This window comes from Ochotona princeps, chromosome 23 (assembly GCF_030435755.1).
Source record: "Ochotona princeps isolate mOchPri1 chromosome 23, mOchPri1.hap1, whole genome shotgun sequence".
Taxonomy (NCBI): Eukaryota; Metazoa; Chordata; class Mammalia; order Lagomorpha; family Ochotonidae; genus Ochotona; species Ochotona princeps.
The window spans coordinates 12,411,517-12,431,977 of NC_080854.1; the positions used below are offsets into that span (position 1 = coordinate 12,411,517).

Here is a 20,461-nt window from a genome sequence, read left to right on the forward strand (position 1 = left end):
GATGACGAAATGGGTTATGTCCATTGTATTGAGATCGTTGTAGATTTGTATACAGTTGTGAGAAATAATGTAGCGAGATCCCATGTATCCTTTGCCCAGTTTTCCCCAGTGGTAGCATTTTCTGGAACTACAGCTTCATGTCACAGTCTGGATCCTGACATTGACACAATGCAGCTATCATATTCAGATTCCCCCTTATATTTGTGTGTATGTGTGTGTGTTAACACAAGTGATGTCGACCTGTATAACTTCATATACTTGAAGCTAACTAAGCCCCAACACCTAATGCATTTGTAGACTTTATCGAGCTCCAACACCTCTTCTTTAACTTATAGTTCCTTTGTAAAGATTAACTCATTAAGGGCCCGGTGGCGTGGCCTAGCAGCTAAAGTCCTCACCTTGAACCCACCAGGATCCCATATGGGCGCCAGTTCTAATCCCGGCAGCTCCACTTCCCATCCAGCTCCCTGCTTGTGGTCTGGGAAAGCAGTCAAGTACGGCCCAAGTCTTTGGGACCCTGCACCCGTGTGGGAGACCTGGAAGAGGTTCCTGGTTCCCGGCTTCGGATCAGCGCAGCACTGGCCGTTGTGGCTCACTTGGGGAGTGAATCATCAGATGGAAGATCTTCCTCTCTGTCTCTCCTCCTCTCTGTCTCTCCGGCTTTCCAATAATAATAAATCTTTTACAAAAAAGAGATTAACTCATTAAGGCAGAGATGCAAGGGGTAAGAGATTGCAATTGCCCCTATAATTAACATAGTTAACCTCTCACTGCTAGCCTGAGTCCTGAGAGCTTTGCAGAGCCTCACGTCCTCAAAGTAACACCTCATCTACCCTGAGTTTCAGACAGATTAGAACCCATGTTGGCCATTCTGAAGGAAACTCACTGGCCCCTATTACTGCCTAGTGAGAAGCAGGCCAGAGGCATTGTAGGCCAACCAGAGGCCCACCCAGAAGCTGATGGCATACAGCTCATCCCCATCTGTGAACAGCAGGACTCACTGCCTTTAATCGCATTAGGAGCACAAGAACTGAGCTGTAGATACCTGACTCTTTGCTTTGTGCTTTGCAGTAAACTCCTACTTTTTCCTACCACCCTGGTGTCAGTGCTTGACATGCTGCGTGTCAGGTAGGTAGACCTAGCTTTGGGGTTCTATAGCACCTCCTCCAACCAGTTTTGGGGTGCTTTATAGTACATTCACCCCATAATCAATTACAGAACAGCTCCATTACTGAAGGGATTCCTTGTGTTACCTTTCTATAATCACAACTCTATAATACACAATTCTATAATACACAACTCCCTTTCCTTCTTCTTCAAACTGTGCTACCTTTTTTCCTCGTTAGTTCCTTATATGTACTGTAAGTCGTTGTCTAGTGGCTAACAGCGTAAGATCTGAAATAACACTGCCTGGGCAGTGTTGTGATGCCAACATGCCAAGCAATGCATACAACAGTACACGATTTTATTTAAAACATGCAAAAGCCCTGGGAGCTAGATATTCATGACTCTATTTTCATATAAGGAAACTGAACCTTAATTAAATACAATCTGGAGTATGCTCAGAAAAATATACTAATGGACAATCAAAGCAAGATGCAGAAATGGGTCTGCCTGACTCCAAAGCCCATGTTTTCCCACAACTATAGGCCTAGTCCTTACTAGTATTCTAGCCAGAGCGTGGTGCTGGTTGTTAAGTTATTATTTTCTCAGTTTCCAACTCGCCCTTCTTCTATTCACTCTTTATAATATACATCACCATTCTCAATGGCCAGCTAGTTCCCTGATACCTCCTGCCAACAGGGGGCGCCAGGGAACAAGGTACTTGCTCCCCATTGGCTTCTGGTTGGGTTATCTTGGAAAGAGCTCCAGCAGTGGCAGTCCCTTCCCTTCCGGTAGCAGTGATTGGTGATTCTAGCCTGCAGGTTATTCACACTCCCTAAACTGACTTCCATTCATTCTGCAGTGAAAGCAGCACCATCCAGCCACATCCCCTCTTCAGAAGTCTGACTCCTCCTCCTCTTTCAGAGGTCCTGAGGGTCAGACAAGCGACCATCTCCCCATGTTCAATAGTTCTTTGTCCTCCTCCTCCTTCTTTTTACACACACACACACACACACACACACACACACACACACACACACAAACACAGAGCTGGTTTACTCCTGAAATGTCTGGGAGGCAGAACTCCATCTAGGTCTCCTACGTGGGTGGCAGGAACTGAAGTTGCGTCCTCACCTGCTGCCTCCAGGGAACATATTAGCAAGAAGCCGGAATCTGGAGCGGCACGTTGACTCAAACCCGGGTCCTCCAGCATGGCATGGAGGTGTGTGGGCTGCTGCACCCAACATCTGTGCCAGGCTCCAAGCAGTAGTCACCCAGCCTTTTCCCTTTGTTCCTCCACACCAAGGGTGATGATCACTTTCTGAAGTGACCTCTGCTAGGATATCTTACTGTGTTTTGCTTTTGGAATTTTTTTTGTTTGTTTGCCTTTCTGCTTCTTTATATTAAATACTCTAAAAATAATTGATATGCCTTCTATCTCCTAACTGGATCCTGACTGATAAATATAGTCAACCCAATATTTGGAATTTTACTTGCAAGATGTGTGAAAAGTATGAAAAAAAGCATTCAATGTAGCAAATAGAACTTCTGATGTTAAGAAAGAATATTTGACATGTGTAAAGCAAATAAATAGGGCTGAATGCCTGACCTTTTGATGTCTTACTGGCATTCTATACCAAGCTTACATATAATTCTCCAGAAAATGCATATTTGTCCAACTTAGTATTTATTGTTCGTCAGGTACACTCTACTAAGTTACACATGAGGTTGTGTTAAGAATGACAAATGGCAAATGATTCTTTTCAGAGTACACATAGGAAAAATTCTGTTAAATAGGGGAATACCAAAGGTTATTATTAACCCACAGGTCGTTGAACAGTTTTATTAAAAATTAATAGACTTTACTGCTTAGAAGCTTTAGGTTAGCGATAAATGGGGTGAACAGTACATACAGTTCCCCTATCTCCTCTTTTACCACCCCATCCCAATTTCCATGCTTATTGACATCTTGCATTACTGTGATACTGTAATCAACAAACCAACGGTGATAACTAAAGCATTAGTTTATACCAGGTTTCATTTTCAGTAGTGAGCATTTAAATGGGTTTTTAACAAAGGCATCATTACAGCATCATATGGAATCAGTTCACTGCCCTAAAAATTCCCTTTGCCTATTCAGCTCTCCCCGCAGCTCCTGACAGTTACTGCTCTTTCTATTGTCAGTGCAATTATGCCTTTTCCTAGATGTCATGTAGCTAAAAAAAAAATAATATGCAGCCCTTCAGACTGGCTTCTTTTACTTAGCTATATGTCAGTAAGATCCCTGCATGGTTATCTGTGGCTTGAAAATTCATCTCTAGCCCTATATATACTGGGACTATACCCGTATCTGTGTCTAATTTGTATTATTTATTAGAAAAGCAGAGAGGGAGAGATCTCCTTTGCACTGGTTTGCTCTCCAACATCTTCAAACAGCCAGTGCTGTACCAGGTGAAAACCAGGAGCCAGGAACTCAATCCGGGTCTTCTATGTGGGTGACAGGGACACAAGTATTTGAAATCATGTTAGCAGGAAGCTGGATCAGAAGCGTGGATAACCACAGTCTCTTATGGCATGTAGGTGTCCCTCTTTTATTAATTTTTTTAAAAAAATGTCTTTACTTGTTTGAAAAAGAGGAAGAAAGAGAGAATCTTCCACTTATTAGTTCACTCCCCAAATATCCCAGATGTTCACAATGTCTGGAAGTGGGTGTGTATGAAGCCAGGAGCAAGAAGCTTCCTTCTCCAGATCTCCCATGTGAGTGCAGTGCCCAAGAACTTGAAGCATCTTCCATTGCTTTCCCAGGGACCTTAGCAGGGGCTGAATTGGAAATGGAAGAGCCAGGATTTATTTTTTCTTTTTTTCTTTTCTTTATTTTTGACAATCTTCACATAGTCAATTGGGGCACAAAGTTTAAAGGGCTACCGGAAAGTGGGTAAGACTATTATTTTTTTTCCTTTATCTGGGGTAAAGAGGGAGGTAAAAGGAGAAGCCCCACCCAGTCTCCCACCCACCTCAGGTCCCTGATGTGGGGCGTACTCTGAGGGTCTTGCTCAAGTGGTTTTGATAGTTCAACAGTTATGAATTGCTGCCAATCTCGCCATTCCAAGCATGATGAGGTCACTGAAGAATCCTCTGACATAGTCCATCTTAGAGTCTCCATTTGCCCTGTTTTTCACTGCCAACATATGGCTGGAACAATTGATTTGTTCTGTCCTCTGTCTTTTCATGGTTAGGGTTCTGGGTCCGGCAGTTCAATGCAGGGATCCCTAAAGAAACTTTGTCTGAGGTGAGCCCAGACCAGGTTCTTGTGTGTACTTGCAAGAACAGGGCCCAGTACAAACCATCGCCCCAATCAGCTGGTGGTTGCAATTGCTGAGTCGGTTCTGTTTCCAGTGCTGTCTTCCAGTGGAAGTAATGAGTGTTGCAGTCCAGCCTGATCCTGCCCAGCACACACTCAGCCCTCACATAAACCAGTGGGAGCTGCAGCCTAGTCCAAGCGACCCACAATAACCCCCACCAGGCCCTGCCCCCTACCCTGGTTCCCTTGCTTGCCAGTATGTGCAGCAGACTAGTCCAGTCTGTCCCACATCCCATTCAGCTTCCATACATGTCAATGGACATTGAGGCCTAGTTGAACCTAACCAGCTCCATTATCCAGCCCACACACATGCTGCTTTCTGTATAACTACCCCTGCCCCTGTCCTGGTTTTCGTGCCCTCCAGTGGGAGTGGTAACCCAAGAGGGAGGAGCCCACTATTTCCCTTCTAGGCCACTTGCACTCCCAGATTGTATACTCTCCAGGTGGTTCTGCAGTTTAACTTGACAGAATTAACCCCCAGTGCCAGCTTCTGCCAGCTGATGAACAGCCAGAATTTGAGCCAGCATCCATCTGGGATGTCGTGGAAAGTGGCTTAGTCTGCTGTGCCACAGTACTTCCTCCCTCCCCACAAGCAACCTGTTCACCACTGCACCAAATGCCTGTCTTCATTGACAGTTCATTTAATGCTGAACAGTACTTCATTGTATGACTATATCACAACTTATTAATTCATCCAACTATGAAGCAATATCTTAGCTGCCTTTAACCACTGACACATTATAAATAAAGTTTCTATACGTTTTTATGTGTAGGTGTTGTATAGATATTAAGTTTCAACTCATTTGGGAAATACCTAGGAGCATGATTATTGGATTTTATGATAAGAGTATATTTAGTTAGGTCTTTCTCTCTTGAAAACGCACTACCATCTCCACCACGACCACCACCTTTGCTGCAGTAGGAGGCTTCCACCTTTAATAATTCTTGCTTTGGGCCCAGCCGCGATGGCTCAGTGGCTAAATTGTCACCTTGCAGATGACAGGATCCCATATGGAATCCCATTTGTGTCCTGGCTGCTACACTTCCCATCCAGCTCCCTGTTTGTGGCCTGGGAAAGCAGTCAAGGATGGCCCAAAGCCTTGGGACCCTGCACCAATGTGGGAGACCCGGCAGAAGTTCCTGGCTTCAGATCAGCTCAGCTCTGGCCGTTGTGGCCGCTTGGGGAGTGAACCAACAGGTGGAGGATATTTCTGTCTTTCTCCTTGTCTCTGTAAATCTGCCTTTCTAATAAAAATAAGTAAATCTTTTAAAAATAATAATTTTTGTGTTGATCACTGAAAAAAAAACAGAAAAGATTATGTTTGATTTTGTAACAATCTGCCAAACAATCTTCTAAAGGACAGTGCCATTTTACCTTCCCATCAAGTTTTTTGTAAAAGATTTATTTATTTTTATTAGGAAGTCAGATATACAGAGAGGAGGAAAGACAGAGAGGAAGATCTTCCATCCTTTGATTCATTCCCTAAGTGGCTGCAACTACCAGAACTGAGCTGATCTGAAGCCAGGAGCCTCTTCCAGGTCTCCCATGTGGGTGCAGGGTCCCAAGGCCTTGGGCCGTCCTCCATTGCTTTCCTAGGCCACAAGCAGGGAGCTGGATGGGAAGTAGGGCCGCCAGGATTAGAACCAGGGCCGATATGGGATCCGGACACATGCAAGGACAGAACTTTAGCCACTAGGTTATCTTGCTGGGCACCCCCCATCAGGGTTTTGTTTGTTGGTTTGTTTGTTTGTTTAAAGCTATTTAGTAATAGATTTTTTTCTAATTTGTAAAGTTTTATTTATTTGAAATGTGGTCACGGAAGATGAGAAAGAGAGAGGGATTTTCTTTTCTCTTTAAGATATATTCTGTTTATTTGAAAGGCCACAGAAAAAGAGGTGCAGCGGGAGAGAGCGAGAAAACTTGATCATCTATCCACTGGTTCACCCTCCCCCACACTGTTCTGCAATGGCTACAACGGGCTGGTTGGACCGGGCTGAATCCAGGAGCCTGGGAACTCTGAGTGTCCTACTTGGGTGGCAGGGCCCCAAGTACCTGACCATCATCTGCTGCTCTTCCTGGCATATTCAGCAAAAAGCTGGGTTAGAAATGAAGCAGCGAGGACTCAAATCAGCACCCATGTGTGTACCAGTGCTACAGTAAGTGGCTTAACCCACTCTTCTTTCATGAAGCATATGTATATACTCAGTCTCTTGAATTCTTCTGTTAACCAGTTTAACCATCTTGATGGCTCCTCAAGGAATAAGGTACATAAATATTTGACACACATGCACTTCAATATTTGGACAGGCTATGTTTTTCACTTTCAAAAATTATAGCTTGAAACAATAATAGCTGGAGATATTTCCAGCATGAAAGATGACTCTACTGATCCACCACAGGCAGAAAAGAACTCCTGTCATTTTTCTATTGATGTCGGTGACCTTCACAGTCACATTGAAATTTCCTAAGAATCAACAGACACATCAGCCTTTTTAGCAGCGAATATTCCCCAAGTGCCAAAGAGCACCCAGTGAACATTCCAGTGAACTGATCCATAGATTTATTTTTAAAATATTTCAACATGGGAACTGTACAAATTGAACCGACAAATAAAAGCGTTCTTGTCATAGCCATCTAAAATAGAGCCAGGAGGCCAAGGGGGAAGAGAAGACACAGAGCACAAATGCTTGTTCCGGGAACTGTCTTGCTGGGTCCTTCCAGTAAAACAGCCCGCCTGATATTGAGACTGATGGGTTATTCTTTTTTTCTCTCCTAATGTTGATGGAACAGCCAACTGGACCTAAGACCAGCTTTGCATAGCTCATTAGAGCTTTCCAGCCCCCTCTGCAGCTTATATGGATCCCTCTGTCCTAATCAAGCTCCCAACCTTACCTTTGTTCCCTGGACATGCTATCAGAGGCTGCCGTAGACTGGGTGGGCTTGTATCCTGGGTTGCAATCCTATTCTTTATGCTCAGGTCAAATACCCTTATTAGAGATCCATCTCTGTAACCTTGTTGACAGGGAATCCAATGACCAGGTAAGTCACCCTTGTAGAAATATGATAGAAGTGAAGTTTTTAAAGGCACATCATCCCTCTCTGTATCTTTGGTTCTTGTAACTGTTTGAGCTTTAGAGAAGGATACAGATAGCAAGAAAGAACTCCCATCCACCAGTTCCCTCCCCAGGCACCTGGACCAGGGCTGATGCGAGGAGAGTCAGGACCTCAACCCCGATCTCCTGGTGGTTGGTAAGAATCCAGTGACCGGAACCATCCCTGTAGTTTCCCTAGATCTGCATGAACAACAAGAGGCGGTCAGGAGGGCTGGGTATTGACCCCAGGGATTCCCCTATCACTCGTGGGAGTCCTCATCAGTGCTTTAGCCAGCAGGCCAAGCACCCAACCCTCTATATTTTAAATTCAGCGGCCTCTGTTGAATTTCCTGCAACTGTGTCTTAGGCTTCTCTCCAAGAAACCAAATCCTTCACAGGGTTTTGAGGCCTGGAGTGGAATTACGTGTCGGGTAGTCAGGCGGGCTAGAGTGCGTGGTTTGAATGTCAAAAGCATTCTTGGGCTGGCTGCGGGCCTCCTTCTGATCTTTCACATTTCAAACTGCTGAACTGAATTTCTGTGCCACCTCAAGTTATTCCAGACCATGGGGAGAAGGATTGGCTCGTCTCACCCTCCTCAGATGTGCAGCCACCGGGCAAATGCCTGGCACCGGCACACGTACCTCACACGTATGCCATCCCTCCATAAATGTAAAGGTCCCAGTACAAACATAATTCACACTCGTGTTCCAAGGATTTTCAAGGCTTTGATACTATTACAATATGTATGTATGTATTTAGTCAGCTTGTGGCAGTTACAATCCTGCTCCTATTTCAGGTTAAAAAAAAAAAAAAAGGAAAAAGCAGGAGGACGGAGGACGTAGGGGAGGAAACCATATTCATTTCTTCCTTCCACAGCTCAGTGAAGTTCCAAAAAATAGAAAGAATCCCTTAGCTTGCCTCATTGGTGGAAAGGGCTGGTTGGGACATTCCTTTGGCCACTTGAACTGAAAACTGCATACCTCAGGGACTAAAGCATCCTGGCTCCTGTCTACCATCTGGGGACTGATGGGGACGGTGCAGAGAGAAGCAAGGACTCCGTGTGCAAAAACACCCCAGAGGAAGCCACACAAAACCACACTGCACACACGGGTCGCCTTGCCAGCCCCGGAGACAGCAGCACCCCTGCCTCCAGTCTCACTCTGTTTTGCATCCTGAGCAGGTACCCCCCTGCCCGACCTTCTCAGGAATGCTTGCCTCAGTTTCCATCATATTCCACGCAGCGTGGAACGTTCTGTTGCCGTGCCATGGGACGGTGGTCAGGATGGCACACTGTGGACTCTCCTGCAAGGCTCTGCCCTGGAGAGTGGAGATGTCGCCCCGCCCCACCCGCCCTGAAAGGAAACGGAAATGCTGAGCAGGCCTTTTTTATCTAGGCTGCTTGGGCTCCTGGTCATTTTACTGCCGTAACTTGCACTTGATTTGTTGTTTTATTTGGCAATGTGTGAGCAAGGAAAACAAGGGTATTAATAATGAAAATCGACCTCTGAACTTCCTGGGTACACCACGTACTTGTACCCAAGTGCTGAATAGAATTTTTTTTGAAAGAATTATTTGTGTATGTGTTTGAATGGAACTAAAAATTGCCACCAACTGAAATCACTCATTTTCCTTTGTCCCAGAAAAACTGGTTTTGTTTATGTGGCATTTGGACCAACTCTTCTTTTCTAAGTCTGAAGAGGTTGTGTGTCATGAGATGACTTTATTTATGTTTTCTGTAACCCTTGCCACAAAGCCAATAGCGCAGGCCAATGAAAAACACAACAGGAACAGAACTGAAGCAGCCCGATGATTTTCCATCAATGAAACACTTTCCATCAGCAAGCTCTTTGAAAAAAAAAAGACAGTGCTATTTAGTGATTCAGTGCCTTCAGTCTGGTTGTTGTTGGGTGTTGGGTTTTATAGTGAAGCCTGCCTGCCGAGACCTTGGTTGTGACCTTGTGGATTTGGGGTTGTCAGTCTTAGTTGTTCCCCTACCTCATTCCTCCTTTGTAACAAAAGGCGGAAAATCAGGGGCTGGCAGTGGGTTAAACCACAGCTTGCGACAAGGATATCCCCTATCAGAGTGCCACTTCAGGTATAAGCTGCTTTTCCTTATTGATTTATTGATTGATTGGAAAGGCAGAGAAAAGGAGAGACAGAGAAAGATCGTCTGTCCACTGGTTCTCCCCAAAGTGGCCACAGTGGCCATAGCTAAGCCAATCTGAAGCCAGGAGCCAGGGGTTTCCTCCAGGTCTTCTACTCAGGTACAGGATCCCAAGGTTCTGGCTGTCCTCAACTGCTTTTCTAGGCCACAGGCAGGGAGCTGGAAGGGGAGTAGTACAGCCAAGACATGAACTGGTGCCCAGATGGTACCCTGGAAGATGCAAGGCAAGGATTTAGTCACTAAGCTTCCACGCCAGACCCTGCTTTGCTTCCGCTCCAGCTTCCTGCTAATGTACTTGGAACAGCAGTGAAAGATGGTTCAAGGGCTTGAGTTCCAATCACCCACATGGGAGACCAATCTAGTGTTCCTGGCTGTCGCGGCTAACTGAGCCGGCGTAGTAGGCACGGCGAATGTCCGAGCGAAAAGCACCGACACACAGAGACCATGATGGTGTTACAAGTGCTGGGAGCCGTCTCTCTCGAGCCGTCCTCCACAAGCCTCTTTATTACCATATTATCTCCTCTTTCCCCCAAGCCCATCAACAGGACAATAGGACGCCAATGAATCTGCAAAGGCTAGGTGCTACTGCCTTAGGCCTGATTCCTGAGTGATCAGCTCAAGGAGTGTAAATCAGCTCCACAGCCCACAACACCTGGCTCCTGGCTTTGGCCTGGTTCATCCCAGGCCATTATGGTTGTTTGTAGAGAGAACCAGGAATAAAGATCTCTTCCTCTTCCTTTCTCTGTCTCTCCCTGATAGCTTTCAAATAACTTAATTAGTCATTAATTCATCTTTTAAAAATCCCTTTTGGCTTGGAGTCATGCACATGGAACAGAAGTTGTGCTCAGGGCCAAGGGTCCTCTGCCCATGGGGACTCTAGTGTGTACTGCTTGTGATTGTCACAGCAGTAACAACAATTGACGGAGGTCCCCAGGACTTGACATAGCTGGTCTGATTTTGTTTCCCCTCGTGGTTTGGCCTTTTTACATAGTTGTATCCACCTTACTGCATTTTTGACCTTCTGAGATGCAACATCCAAAAGATGTTCAGGAGGTTAAATTATCTCCTTCAATCCATAGCAACACCTTCCCTGGCTCCTCACTTGCTGTTTTATATTTAAGAAAAACAAAAATGGGCCCGGTGCTATAGCATAGCGGTTAAGGTCCTCGCCTTGCATGTGCCGGGATCCCATATGGGTGCCAGTTCAAATCCCGGCAGCTCCACTTCCCATCCAGCTCCCTGCTTGTGGCCTGAGAAAGCAGTCGAGGACGGCCCAAGTCTTTGGGACCCTGCACCCATGTGGGAGACCTGGAAGAGGTTCCTGGTTCCCGGCTTCGCATCAGCACAGCACCAGCCGTTGCGGTCACTTGGGGAGTGAATCATCTTCCTCTGTGTCTCTCTTCCTCTATATATATCTGACTTTGTAATAAAAAATAAATAAATCTTAAAAAAAATAAAAGACATTATATCCAGATATCTCAACATTCAGATATATTTGTCTGCTCCTTTTAAAAATGACTGCCTAGCATTCCATTGCATGGCTGTATCATATATATTTTTTTTAATCCCTGGTGAGGATTACTTTCATTTACTGGTAAGGATGGGCTGGTACTATGTTTTGTTATTGTTATAAACCATGCAGGGGTGGAGGATCTGTGCAATGGTCCTGACACTCTTGGAATGCCCACATCCGTGGTGTAGTACCTAAATTCAAGTCCTTGTTCTGCTTCGATTTCCAGCCTGCTGCCGATGTGCACCCTGGAAGGCAGTAGATCATGGCCAAGTGATGAGACTCTTGCTACTTGTGGGAGAGCTGGGTTGAATTTCAGGGTCCTGGCTTCACCCTAACCCAACTTGGTCTGATGCCAGAGTTTGGGGAATGAGCCAGCAGACGGAAGACTTCTCTCTCTGCCTCTTTCTTTCTCTCTCTCTCACTCTGCTTTTCAAATATATCAATCTATTTTTTAAAGGGATAGTAGACATACATGTTTAAATAATTGTCCTCCAGTTCCACTAAATATGATCTAATTTTCCGATAGCATATTAACTTTGGAAGTATCATTTTTAACAAAACATTTATTGTACTTGAGAGAATTATACGGAGAAGTAGGGACAAGGAGAGATAGTCATCCACTGGTTCACTCCCCAGATGGCTACCATGACCAGTGCTAGGACAGGAAGAAGCCGGAAACCAGGAGATTCACCTGGCTCACCCACGTGGATGCAGGACTCAGGCCCTTGAGCCCTCGCCCACTGCTTTCTCAGGCCGTAAGCAGGGAGCTGGATCAGAAGTGGAGCCGCCAGGACACAAACCGACACCTATCAGGGATCCTGGTGCCGCAGTAGGAGGATTAGCCTGTACACCACTGCATCAGCCCCTCTGCATGTTATTTTAATAGCTGAAAATGTTATCCCACCAGGAGAATCCATACTTTTAAGCTATGTGAATGTAAGTAATCAAGTTATAACTAATCTTTTTTTAAAAACGATTTATTTAGTTTTATTGGAAAATCAGCTTTACAGAGAGAAGGGAAGACAGAGAAAAAGGGCTTCCATCTGCTGGTTTACTCCCCAAGCGGCTGCAACAGCCAGAGCTAAGGTGATCCGAAGCCAGGAGCCAGGAGCTTCTTCTGGGTCTCCCTCGCGGGTGCAGGGTCCCAAGCCCCTGGGCCATCCTCAACTGCTTTTTCAGGCCATGAACAAGGAGCTGAATGAAAGGAAGGGGAGCAGCCAGAACATGATCCGGAGCCCATATGGGATCCTAACTCATGCAAGGTAAGGACTTTAGCCACTAGGCTGCCGCGCCGGGCCCTAAAACTCATCTTATAAACATTCATGAGACACTTAGCCTAACTATTTTTAACTTATACACACTATTGGCTGGCTTCAGCCACATCCTGAGTGTGGTTATAAAATGTGTCTTTCTGGAGACCCAGTAAGTAAAGCCGCCAACTGCAGCACCAGAATCCCGTACAGGCACTGGTCTGCTCCACTCCCAATCTAGCTCCCTGTTCATACAGCTGGGAAAGCAGCAGAAAATGTCCCAAATCCTTGGACCCTATACCCACGTTGGGATACCCACCTTCTGACTGGCCCAGCTCCAACCACTGCAGTCATTTGAGTAGTGAACCAGTAGATGGAAGATCTTTCTCTCTGTGTGTAACTCTGCCTTTCAAATACATAAGTTTAAAACATTTAGAGATACTTATTTTTATTGGAAAGGCAGATCGTATTTATGGAGAGGAGGAGAGACAGAGAAAAGGATCTTCCATCTGCTGGTTCACTCCCCAGATGGGCACAATGGCTGGAACTGAGCTGATCTGAAGGCAGAAGCCAAGAGTGTCTTGCGGATCTCCCATGTGGGTACAGGGTGCCCAAGATCTGGACCATGCTATACTGCTTTCCCAGACCATAAGTAGAAAGGGAAGTGGAATAGCCAGGATACGAACCAGCACCCATATGGGATCCTGGCAGCTTGGGAGATGAGGATTTAGCAATTGAGCCATTGTGCTAGGCCCAACAAATAAATTTTTTTTAATGTTCTTATGGAGGTCAAACAATACATGATTTTGCTTTTCCATCCGCCATCTGCAGTGGGGCCGCCACTATGATGCAGATCTTCGTCAAGACTCTTACAGGCAAGACCATCACCCTCGAGATTGAGCCCTCAGATACGATAGAACATGTAAAAGCCAAAATCCAGGAAAAGGAAGGCATTCCTCCGGATCAGCAAAGACTGACCTTTGCTGACAAGCAGCTGGAAGATGGCCGAAGTTTATCTGACTACAACCTTCAGAAGGAGTCCACTCTGCATCTGGTGCTGAGACTCCATGGTGGTGCCAAGAAAAGGAAGAAGTCGTACACCACTCCCAAGAAGAACAAGCACAAGAGGAAGAAGGTTAAGCTGGCTGTCCTCAAGTACTACAAGGTGGACGAGAACGGTAAAACCAACCACCTGCGTCGCGAGCGCCCCTCTGACAAGTGCTGTGCCCTGTTCATGGCAGGCCACTTCGACAGGCATTACTGCGGCAAGTGCTGTCTGACCTACTGCTTCAACAAGCCTGAAGACAAGTAACTGTACGAGGAATCAATAAAAGACGCTGACCAGCAAAAAACAAAAAAGAAAGAAAGAAAACAAGCATGATTTTAAAATTGCATTGTATTTATAAAGGAAGGGAAAAAAAGATCAAAAAGGAAAAGGTAGGGTCACATTTCATAATTTTACTGAGGAAATAAAAGGCAGAAATTGAGAGGGAGAGACAGAGATCTTCAACCTGCTCTTTCAGTCCACAATTGGCCTCAGCAACTGGCACTGGTACAGGCCAAAGCCATGAGCCTGGGACTCCATCTGGGTGTCCCACATGGGTGGTTGGGCCATCTTTAGTTGCTTTCCCATTCGCATTAGCAGGGATCTGGATAGGAAGTGCAACAGACAGGACTTGAACCAGCATTCTGATGTACTATACAGGTGTTGCAAGCAGTGGCTTAACCCATTGTGTGCCACAATGCTGGGCCCTAATATATTCTTTCATGGGGCCAGTGTAGTGGTATATCAGGCTAATCCCCTACCTGCAAACACCAGCATCCATGGTTCATGTCCTGACTGCCCGCTTTCCATCCAACTCCCTGCTAGTGGTCTGAGAAAGCAGTTGAAGACAGCCCAAGGCCTTGCGACCCTGCACCCATGTGGGAGACCTGGAAAAAGCTCCTGGCTCCTGGCTTTGGATCAGCGCAGTTGCAGCCGTTGCTGCCTCCTGGGGAGTGAATCATCAGAGGATGACATTTCTCTCTGTCTATCCTCCTCTCTATATATCTGCCTTTCCAATAGAAATAAATACTTTAAAAAAGTGTTTATTTATGTATATATATATTTATTTATTTATATTGGAAAGGCAGATCAGATTTACAGAAAGAAGGAGAGACAGAGAGAAAAATCCTCCCAATCTGAAGCCAAGAGTCAGTAGCCTCCTCTGGGTCTCCCCATTTGGGTATAGGGTCCAAAGGTTTTAAGCCATCCCTCACTGCTTTCCCAGGCCACAAGCAGAGAGCTGTATAAGAAGTGGAACAGCCAGGATACGTACTGGCACCCATATGGGATCCTGGCAGTTGCAAGGCAAGGATTTAGCCACTAAGCCATCATGCTGAGTACCCAAGACTTTTTTTTTTTTAATTTAATTATTTTACTTAAAAGGCTGAGTTACAGGGCCCAGCACCGCGGCTTAGCAGCTAAAGTCCTCACCTTGAATGTGCCGGAATCCCATATGGGTGCCGGTTCTAATCCTGGCAGCTCCACTTCCCATCCAGCTCCCTGCTTGTGGCCTGGGAAAGCAGTCCAGGACGGCCCAAAGCCTTGGGGTCCTGCACCCATGTGGGAGACCTAGAGGAAGTTCCTGGTTTCTGGCTTCGGATTGGCACAGCACCTGCCATTGTGGTCACTTGGGGAGTGAATCATCGGATGGAAGATCTTCCTCTCCATATATATATATGACTTTGCAATAAAAATAAATAAATATATATATATTTAAAACGGCAGAGTTAAAATTTAAAAAAAGGCAGGGTTACAGAACGAGTCTTCCATTGACTAATTGAAATTAATGCATAATTCATGTATTTGTATGCTTTACAGTCTTCCCATGTGCCCTCTCTACAGCAGTTTTATGTGGCTTTTCTGTCTAGAGCTCTTGCAGCTAAGTCAGTGTAGAAACTATCTTTGTATCTTCCAGGTCGAATAAGTCTTCTGTAGCAGGCAGAATAGTGGCTCCCAAAAACAGCCATGTCCAAATCACCAGACCTGGGAGTCTGTTACATATGTAAGGGAGGAGATGTGATTGGACTGGAGCCCTCCAGAAAAGGAAGTTATTCTAGAATATCTAGAAGCCCAATTCAAAATCACGTAAGTCCTAAAGATTGCAGAACCTCTTGTGCTATGGTTGGAAGGACACGCTATTACTAGCTCAAAGATGAGGGTATAGTGGGGACAATTCAGAAACTGAAAAATGTAAGAGCACATGTTCTCCAGGGTGAGGCTCCAGAATAGAGTGCAGCCCTACCTGCATGTTGATTTTAGTCTTACATTTTAGTTTTATTATTTTTAAATTTTGTATTTATTTGTAACATACATAGGAACACACAAAAACCAAGAGAGAGAAAGAATGGTTTCCTATTGGTTGGTGTATTCGCCAAATGCCCACAACAGCCAGGATTAAGCCAGGGTCAAAGCTGGCGCTACAAACTCAGTCCAGATCTCCCACATGAGTAGTAGTAACCCAATCGCTTGAGCTATAAGCTTCCAGGGCTATGTAAACAGGAAGCTAGGAGACAGGACTTGAACCCCAGGCACTCTGATAAGGAAGGTAGGCATCTTATCTGTTAGGCAATACACACGCCCTGAACAACTTGATTTTAGCTGGTGATGGACTTCTAATCCACAAGACTGTCATAAATATGCATAGTTTTAAAGCACTAAGTTGGTGGTAGTTTGTTGGAGGAGTAATAGGAAAATAATGTATCTTATCTCTCTTGATTCTGCGAGGATACATTCCTTTTCTTTTTCTTGTTCATTTCATGCTTCCATCCCTCATGGGTTGTCCATGCCCGTGGCAGCAGGGATCCCAGGCTGTTGGAAGCTGTGCACTGTGTTGACTCAAGGCAGATAGAACGAAGGGCATCTAGAGCTTATCTGCAGTTCCAGCCCTTCTCTGGCCTGTGAGGCTCTATCAGAAAGAGAAGTGCTGTTTCTGCAAAGGGCAGAGGCCAAGACCATGTTCCTATGTAAAACTCGCTCAACGCCTACCCTACGTAGGGAAATCAGTCAGGTGACCACATGCCGATGACCCTGCATCATATCTTTGAGAACTAACTGGAGCCAACAAGATGATCTCTTTCGAGGTCTGCAACATACAGAGTGAAAGACCTAAGCAGTGACCTCTGTTGTTCCCTAGCAAACCTGCAAGATAACGTGAGAGTGCACCAAGCAGAGACCCACCCACACTCTCCACCTACACGCTCTGATAGGGCCTTTTATTTTCTCTTCAGTTTTTTTTTTAGGTGTTATGTAAACACAGTTCTCTGACATCCCTCTGCCCCCTTCATATAAAAATTCTGGAACAGCCTCTGGTGTTATTATTTGAAACACAACATTGACACATCATTGATTATGGATTCTTGCCGATTTGAGTTGGAAATAGGTCGGCATTGATTTATAAAGTTGGAGAGATGCGCATCTGTATTACTTTCCCAGAGCTGCTGTCCTAAATGACCACAGATGTGGCTGAAAGCAGCAAGGTTTTATTCTCTCACAGTTCTGGAGACCGGAAGTCTTCGGTCAGTTTCGCTAGGTTCCAACTCATGTGTTGGCAACACACCTTCCTTTTGTTTCTTCTGTTTGGTCTCAAACTTTCCTCTGCCTCCCTCTTATTAGGACACTTGTGATTGTGATTAGGGACCACCAGTTAATCCAAGCTAACTTCCCCAATCTGAACATCCTTAACTTTATCACATTGTCAGAGATTCTTTGTTGAGGTTTGTAGGGTTAAGTATATTTGAAGGAGGTCCATTGTCAACCTACAGTAGCCTAGTGATTCCTCTTCTGTTTACCCGAGTTCACACTTACCTGTCTAAGTGCCCCAGGACACAAGTTCAAGAATGATCACAGGTACATTATTATTTGAAATGCAAAAGCTTTGGAAACCAGCCCTATGCCTTACTGATACGTGGATAAGAGTTTCATATTTAAAGATGCAGAAACTGATTTATTGTGGAGGTGATTGACAGGAAGCAACATGAATGTAGAAATAATGATCAGGGCTAGGTGTGATGACTCAATGACTAAATCCTCACCCTGCAAGTACTGGGATCCCATATGGGTGCCGGTTCGTGACCTGGCTGGTCCTCTTGCCATCCAGCTCCCTGCTTGTGGCCTGGGAAAGCAGTCGAGGACGGCCCAAAGCCTTGGGACCCTGCTCTTAGCTCCTGGCTTTGGGTTGGCTTAGCTCCAACTGCTGCAGCCACTTGGGAAGTGAACCAGCAGATAGAGGGTATTTCTTCCTATCTCCCTTTCTCTGTAAATCTTATCTGCTTTTCCAATAATAATAAATCCTGAAATAAATAAACAGAAACAATAATCAGTGAAAATGCAAGTCCGCATCATTGTATAAAGTGTTAAGACTGTTCATAGACTCAAAGCATGTAAAATGTCAGCTGGTGACAAACACATGCATGGTTTTTTAAATAAAGAGTTTATTTGAGAGGCAGAGAAAGAACAACAGAGAAGAAGAAAGGAAAGAGAAAATATGATTGCCTCTGCTGGTTTGCTCCCCCAAACGCCACAACAGCTGGGGCTAGGTCCAGCCGTAGCCGGGAACCAGGAACTCCAATCCTTCAGTCAAATCTCCTGTGTGGATGGCAGGAACTTAAACACCTACCCATCATCTGCTGCCTCCCAGGATGCATATCTGTAGCAAGCTGGATCAGAGATGGAGGCAGGAATTGATCCCAGGTCTTTGGGTATGGGGTTGGGGAATCCTAAGGGAGTGATTTAATTCATTGCACCATAATACCCTCCCAAAGGCTTTTAAAGAGAAAGAAAGAAAGGAAGAAAGGAAGAAAGAAAGGAAGGAAGGAAGGAAGGAAGGAAGGAAGGAAGGAAGGAAGGAAGGAAGGAAGAAAGAAAGAAAGAAAGAAAGAAAGAAAGAAAGAAAGAAAGAAAGAAAGAAAGAAAGAAAAAGGAAGGAATGGAAGAAAGAAAAAATTATGTTCATCCTTGGATCAAATGGGTGGAAAATGGGGCAGAGGGTATTTGATTGGAGAACACCCAGATGACTTCACAATGCTGGAATGCTGGAGATGGCTTAGATCTTAGCATGGGTGTGGAGTCCTTTAGGGTTGAGTGCTCTGCTGTACAATTTACATGGTACAAATTACAAATCTACTTTTATATGTATCAGGTAGACATTTTTAAAATGCCTATGTATTTATTACATAATGTTAGGCATCTTTCATACATATACGGACTCATGTTTGCACGAGAATATTGCAAGGGTTTATGTAACTAGAGAAGTAAAAAAAAAAAAAAGCCCTTGGAATTTAAACAGCTTCTCCTCTTCCATAGCCTTTGTAGTCTTCCTTTCTGTTTTAACCTTGAACACCCAATTCCCTGAGCAGGGAGGGTCTTTTCAATTGGTCATTCAGTCACTGTAGGCTGTGGGCAGTCGCAGGTGGGGGTGAACTAATCTAGTCTTCTGTGGGTACTTTTCTCCGAAATGAGCATTAGGGAGAACAGAACTAGTAGCATATCCACAGAATGTCCTGGGCTTTTTATGTTACGGAGCAAGTGTTTCCTGGGCAGAATCGAGCATTCTCCATTCCCTTCTAACACATGCTCTTTTTTTTTTTTCTAAGATTTGCTTACTTATTGTTTGAAAATCAGATATACAGAGAGAAGGAGAGGAAGATCTTCCATGTGCTGATCCACTCCCCAAGTGGCTGCAAAGACCAGAGCCAAGCCTATCCGAAACCAGGAGCCAGAGGCTTCTTCCAGGTCTCCTATGCAGGTATACAGGTGCAGGGTCCCAAGGCTTTGAGCCATCCTTAATTGCTTTCCCAGGCCATAGGCAGGGAGCTGAATGGGAAGCGGGGCTGCCGGGACACAAACCAGTGCCGCCAGGACACAAACCAGTGCCGCCGGGACACAAACCGGTGCTCACATGGGATCCCAGCGCATGCAAGGCACGGACTTTAGCCACTAGGCTACCACACTGGGCCTGTTTGTTGTTTTTTTTTTTAAAGATTTATTTATTTATTATTTCAAATGCAGATTCTACAGAGAGAAGGAGAGACAGAGAAGATCTTCCATCTGCTGGTTCACTCCCCAGATGGCCACAACAGCTGGAGTTGAGCTGAGCTGAAACTGGGAGCCAGGAGCTTCTTCTGGGTGTCCCACATGGGTGCAGGGTTGCAAAGCCTTGAGTCATTCTCTGTTGCTTTCCCAGGGTGTAAGTCGAGACCTCGATCAGAAGCGGGGCCACAGGGACATAAACCATGCCTATATGGAATGCCAGTGCAGAAGATGAGCTTGCTGAACCACCACACCGACTCGATAACATAAGCTAACTTTTACATCCAGAACAAATATATTTGGCTTCCCCCGAGCAGGGCACAAACAAACGAATGTCCAGCTATGCCATTCGAAGCCTACACTGAGATGGTTACCTGAGTATAAACTCTTCTTGCGGGGGCTGGCATGATGACTCAAAAGGCTCATCCTTCACCTTGCAGTGCTGGCATCCCATGTGAATGCCTGCTCATGTGCTGGTTGGTGCACTTGCCATGCAGTTCCCCGCTGATGTCCTGGAAAAGCAGTGGAGCATGGCCTCAAGGCCTTAGGCCCCAAACAGGTAGGAAGACTTAAGAAGCTCCTGGCTTTGCATTGACTCAGCTCTGGCTGTTGTGGTCATTTGGGGAGTGAACCAATGGATGGAAGATCATTCTATCTTTCCTTCTCTCTGTAAATCTGCCTTTGCTATAAAAATAAACCATTTTTTTAAAGATTCATTTTTTATTTTTATTGCAAAGTCAAATATACACAGAGGAGGAGAGACAGAGAGGAAGATCTATCTGATGATTCATTCCCCAAGTGACCGCAACAGCCTGTACTGCACTAATCCAAAGCCAGGAACCAGGAAGTTCTTCCAGGTCTCCCACATGGGTGCAGGGTCCCAAGACACTGGGCCATGCTCCAC

The 20,461-nt window shown here is 45.3% G+C and overlaps 1 protein-coding gene across 1 annotated transcript; it reads left to right on the plus strand.

Annotated features, from left to right (window-relative positions):
- Positions 1-13,332: 13,332 nt before the first annotated feature.
- On the plus strand, positions 13,333-13,860 carry LOC101522788 (ubiquitin-ribosomal protein eS31 fusion protein-like). The gene has a single exon (XM_058680195.1). The coding sequence runs from the start codon at positions 13,333-13,335 to the stop codon at positions 13,795-13,797; it is 465 nt and encodes a 154-aa protein (XP_058536178.1). The 3' UTR covers positions 13,798-13,860.
- The last annotated feature ends 6,601 nt before the right edge of the window (positions 13,861-20,461 follow it).